The following is a 4,614-nucleotide window of genomic DNA, read 5'->3' as shown; positions in this document are numbered from 1 at the left end:
CCGGCCCTGCTGAGCTGGGATGAGACCACCCGGGTCAGGGTCTTGTGACAAGAAACGAGGGCTGGGGGGGGGGGGCGGCAGAGAGCGAGAGCGAGCAGAGGGGGCGGTGCGGAGCGGGAGGGTTGGCTGCAGCCCTCAGCCTGGCCTAGCCCAGGGAACAGGATTCTCTTCTCTGAATTGTTCAAAGGGGTGTGGAGCAGTCGACGTTCTTTGTGTCCTGCCTGCAGGGGCCAAGGCCTGTTCGGTCTGACAGATGCTGGCAGCTGCTGCTTCTAGCGGCTCCTCTTCTGTCAGTGAAAGCGGAGTCTGGGGGCAGGGGTGGTGCGCGCAGAAGGCAGGCATGTCAGGAAGCCGAGTCAGCATGCCCAGGAAGAGGCCCGTCACAGTTTACCCTCCAGGGATACTTTCGGCTGGCGGCTCCTGTTGTGGGTCCCATCCCACCCCCACTGCCAGCAAACACTTTAATCGCCTGCAGGGATGTCGCTGACGGCGTTCCAGCCACATGTTTACCAACAAGGGGTCTTTCCAATGAAACACGTGCAGTCCCGGCTGGAAATGCTGGTAGGTATCCTTGGCTGAGGTGAAGCAAGCCAAAAAGACGCCACAGAGGTGCAACCTGTCTATTATGGGATGGTGTGTCCCCCTCATGTGCCCTGACAGGCAGGTGGAAGCAGCCAACCAGCACGCACTGAGGCGCCGCTGTCTGCTTCTCCCACCCACACTGCCAAAATGCTGAACGCCACAAGGGGAGTGCAAGTGGTTAGAGGACGCACACACACACACCCCAGCAACCAGGTTCCCCTTTCCAGGCATGCGTTCCCGAGAAGGAAAGAGCGCCGCTTTGGATCCACACGAGGGGCTGGGGTGCAGGCGGGTAGGGTTTGAGAGCACCGAGGCAAGAACAACGCAGGCGCATCAGCCCTCAACACCAGCCTTGGAGCACACCGGGTCTTTGAGGTGGACACCTGCTCTGCGACACAGGCTCTGTGTGAGGGGTTCACCAAGGAACACAGCTGGAGTCCAGGGGCACCTGTAAGACCAGCGAAGTTTAATTGTAAGCTTCCAGGTGCATGCCCATGCAAAGCTTACAGCCAGTCAGAATTAAACTTGGTTGGTCCTTAAAGGTGCCCCCACTGGACTCAAACTGTGTTCTGTTGCTTCAGAGCAGCACGGCTACCCACCTGTATGTACCAAGCATAAAGGAACTGGGAATAATATGGAGTACAAGTAGCAGCTCAAGACGTTGATACAAGTGGTTTTGTGGATCCACACATTGTGGTAACGTTCCCTAGTAATTATAGAGAACATGAACATCACAGTGAAAGGGAACCTGTGGTTTCTGAGCAGCAAGCCATGCTCAGCTGAAGAAAGTGAGTTAATAAATAGTGCATCTACCACAGAGCTGTACTGAAGCAGCTTTTGTTCAAGGGCATTTGGACATTGCCACAACTGATGGGGACTCTGTTCCAGGCCCAACAGTGGCAGAGGGAACGATTATGACATTGAAAATTGCTTCAGAATCGTTCAGAATAAAGATCTGAATTTCAGGCTTCGTCACAGAATATGCTGAGATAATAAAAGACACTATTCAGGGATGACTACATGTGGCCGTAATAGGAATCTTACAGGAAAACAACCCAAAGAAAGAATTTTTAACAGGGAAGCCCTTAAAGAGCACGGCAAAAATTCAGAGCCATTCCACATCCACTGCCTCTGAAGAAAACTGCAAAGCCAGCAATCACAGTCCACACCAAAAAGTTTCCCAAATGCATATATAGAGCACCTCCTTGTGTCCCTGCCCAAAGGAAACCCGTAATGAATATGACTGTCCTCCTTGGAATGCAACCGTGTGATTAAAGTGAAGAAAGGGAGCTAAGCAGGGTTACCCTTAGTAGTAGATATTCCCAAGGTAGATATACGAACCACCACAGTAATTTCCACTCTCATTTCTGTGGGGAAAACATGTTGGCAAAGCACTGTTTCACACCCTTGGAATTACAGGCCCAGAGCAAGTCCGATCCAGAGTTAAAACTTACAAATTGACTTTTGACATGAAAGATACACTGTGCATGTCCACTGTATGTCTCAAAATTGTACTAAAGACATCATCTGATGATTGAAATAATTGTGATGTATACAAAACACCTTCAATGTCCATTTCAGAATCACGTTACAAGAATCTGCAGTGGCTCACGCCAGTTGGGATCCCATTTGTCAATATAATATGACACCCGTTCTAGTTACGGGATCCAATTCAAGGTACTGGTTGTTCCATAAAAGGCCTGTTCCGAAGGTGCCACCTTTCAAATGGGTAAGGTCGGCAACTGCCTGCTTGTGTGCCTTCTCATGGGTGGCCTGCCTGAGAAGGCCACGAGAGCCACCACCACCCACCACAACAGAAACTGCAGAGCAGGATTGTTAAGCAGGGCATTCTTATGGAAGGGACAGGGCCGCAGTGTATGCCACTACCTACCTTCTATGTACGGTGACATGTGAAAACCACAAGAGTGTTTCTTTTCTCCAAAAGACCAAACGGATTGCAAGGCTCAGGATGCGGCCACACAGAGGCTACAGTAGGAACTTTACAGACTCACAGAGTGGGAAGGGACCTCCAGGGCCATCTAGTCCAATTCCCTGCACAATGCCAGAAATTCACAACTAGCTCCCATCTGCAGCCCCAGTGACCCCCCTGCTCCATGCTGTCAGAGCCTTGCAGCAATCAGTTCTCAACAACGTTCCTTCGGTTCAAGTTTATTGAGTACATCTGTGCATACATTCAGTGTCAGAACTAATTGTAAAGGCGGGAGGGAAATAGATATACGGCATTCAAAGTGGGGTCCCCTGACGAGGTCGAGCCAATCAGGAAATTAGCTACAGCTCACCTAAACCAACGGGTTCACATCCCCAGCGAAGCATCAGGAGAAAGGTACCAAGGTCAGACGCTCAGGCTATGAGATAAGACTAAGCCAGGAAAAGTGAACTGTTAACATCCCAGCATAACAAGAAATGCTACATCAGCTGCCGCACCCCCCCAGAAATGGCAGCACAGCTGATGGCAAAAAACCTCCAGGGTCCCCGGCCAAAGTGGCCAGGAGAAGAATTGCTTCCTGACCCCAAAGTGGTGATTGGCATTTCCCTGGGCGTGTAAGAAAGGGCCACGAGAACTAAGCACTGAGGCAACCCTCCCTGCCCTCCCTTTTCGTGATCTGCCTAAATTCACATAATCCACATCGCTGTCAGATGGGGCCATCTAGCCTCTGTCTGAAAACCTCCAAAGAAGGGGAGCCCACCACCACCTCCCGAGGAAGCCTGTTCCACTGAGGAACTGCTCTGTCAGGAAGTTCTTCCTAAAGTTTAGCCAAAAACTCTTCTGATTCAATTTCAACCTGTTGGTTCTGGTCTGACCTTCTGGGGCAACAGAAAACAACTCCACACCATCCTCTATAATGACAGCCCTTCCAGTACTTGAAGATGGTGATCATATAACCTCTCGGTTGTCTCCTCTCCAGGCTAAACATTACTTATACCCATCTCCTTCAACCTTTCCTCCTAGGACTTGGTCTCCAGACCCATCAACATTTTCACTGCCCTCCTCTGGACCAGTATTCCCTCTAAGCTGAGTTAGTGTGAGCTAGCTCACAGTTTTTTAGCCTCTGGCTCACACATTTCTGTCTTAGCTCAGGAAAGATGGCTCCAGAGCAAACTAATTTATGCAGCAGCCAAATTGCTCGCTCACAACTTTAATGCCAGTAGCTCACAGAGTAGAATTTTTGCTCACAAGCTTAGAGGGAACATTGCTCTGGACACATTCCAGATTGTCTATATCCTTTGTAAATTGTGGTGCCCATAACTGAACACAGTACTCTAGGTGAAGTCTAGCTGGAGTAGAGTAAAGCAATACCATCACTTCACATGATCCGGACACTATACTTTTTGTCAATACAGACGAGTGTCTGTTGTGGGGAAAGGAAGGGAAGGAGATTGTAAGCCACTCTGAGACTCCAAGTGAAGGGCAGGATATAAATCCAATCTCTTTTTCTTCTGAATCCCAGAGCCAGGAAGCAGCATTGGGGAAGGCCTTGGCCTCCATGCCCTGTTGCTGGCTGTTCAGAGGAACCGGTTGGCCACTGAGTGAGACAGGATGCTGGACTAGATGGGCCACCGGTTCACTGTTTACACCTAGGACAAGGGAATGTCAGGATCCAGGCGTTCCCAAACTTTTTAGGTAAAGGTAAAGGTCTCCCTTGCTCGAAAGCCAGTTGCGGTGCTCATCTCCGTTTCCAAGCCGAAGAGCCAGCGCTGTCCGAAGACGTTTCCGTGGTCATGTGGCCGGCATGACTAAACACCAAGGCGCACAGAACGCTGTTCCCTTCCCACTGAAGCGGTACCTATTTATCTACTTGCAATTTCTTGCTTTTGAACTGCTAGGTTGTCAGGAGCTGGAACTAGAGATGGGAGCTCACTCCATCATGCAGCACACTCAGGTCTTGAACTGCTGAACTACCGACCTTCCAACAGTTCAGTGTCTTAACCACTTGAGCCACCGCAGCTCCCAAACTTTTTACAGAACGTTCTACCTACCCTCAGTATTTGTCAATGGAGTCACAAATGAGG

The 4,614-nt window shown here is 50.2% G+C and overlaps 1 protein-coding gene across 1 annotated transcript in view; it reads left to right on the top strand.

The window, feature by feature from the left end:
- The first annotated feature begins 477 nt into the window (after positions 1–477).
- Positions 478–4,614, top strand: part of LOC107114279 (programmed cell death protein 4-like) — a 9,412-nt gene continuing 5,275 nt past the window's right edge. Inside the window, exon 1 of the mRNA XM_015415725.1 lies at positions 478–561. Within this exon, the coding sequence (XP_015271211.1) occupies positions 478–561 (84 nt within the window). The remainder of the gene's footprint in view (positions 562–4,614) is intronic.

This window comes from Gekko japonicus, unplaced genomic scaffold, assembly GCF_001447785.1.
Source record: "Gekko japonicus isolate JY-2015 unplaced genomic scaffold, Gekko_japonicus_V1.1 scaffold4958, whole genome shotgun sequence".
NCBI lineage: Eukaryota > Metazoa > Chordata > Lepidosauria > Squamata > Gekkonidae > Gekko > Gekko japonicus.
This window is presented reverse-complemented; position numbering and strand designations above follow the sequence as displayed.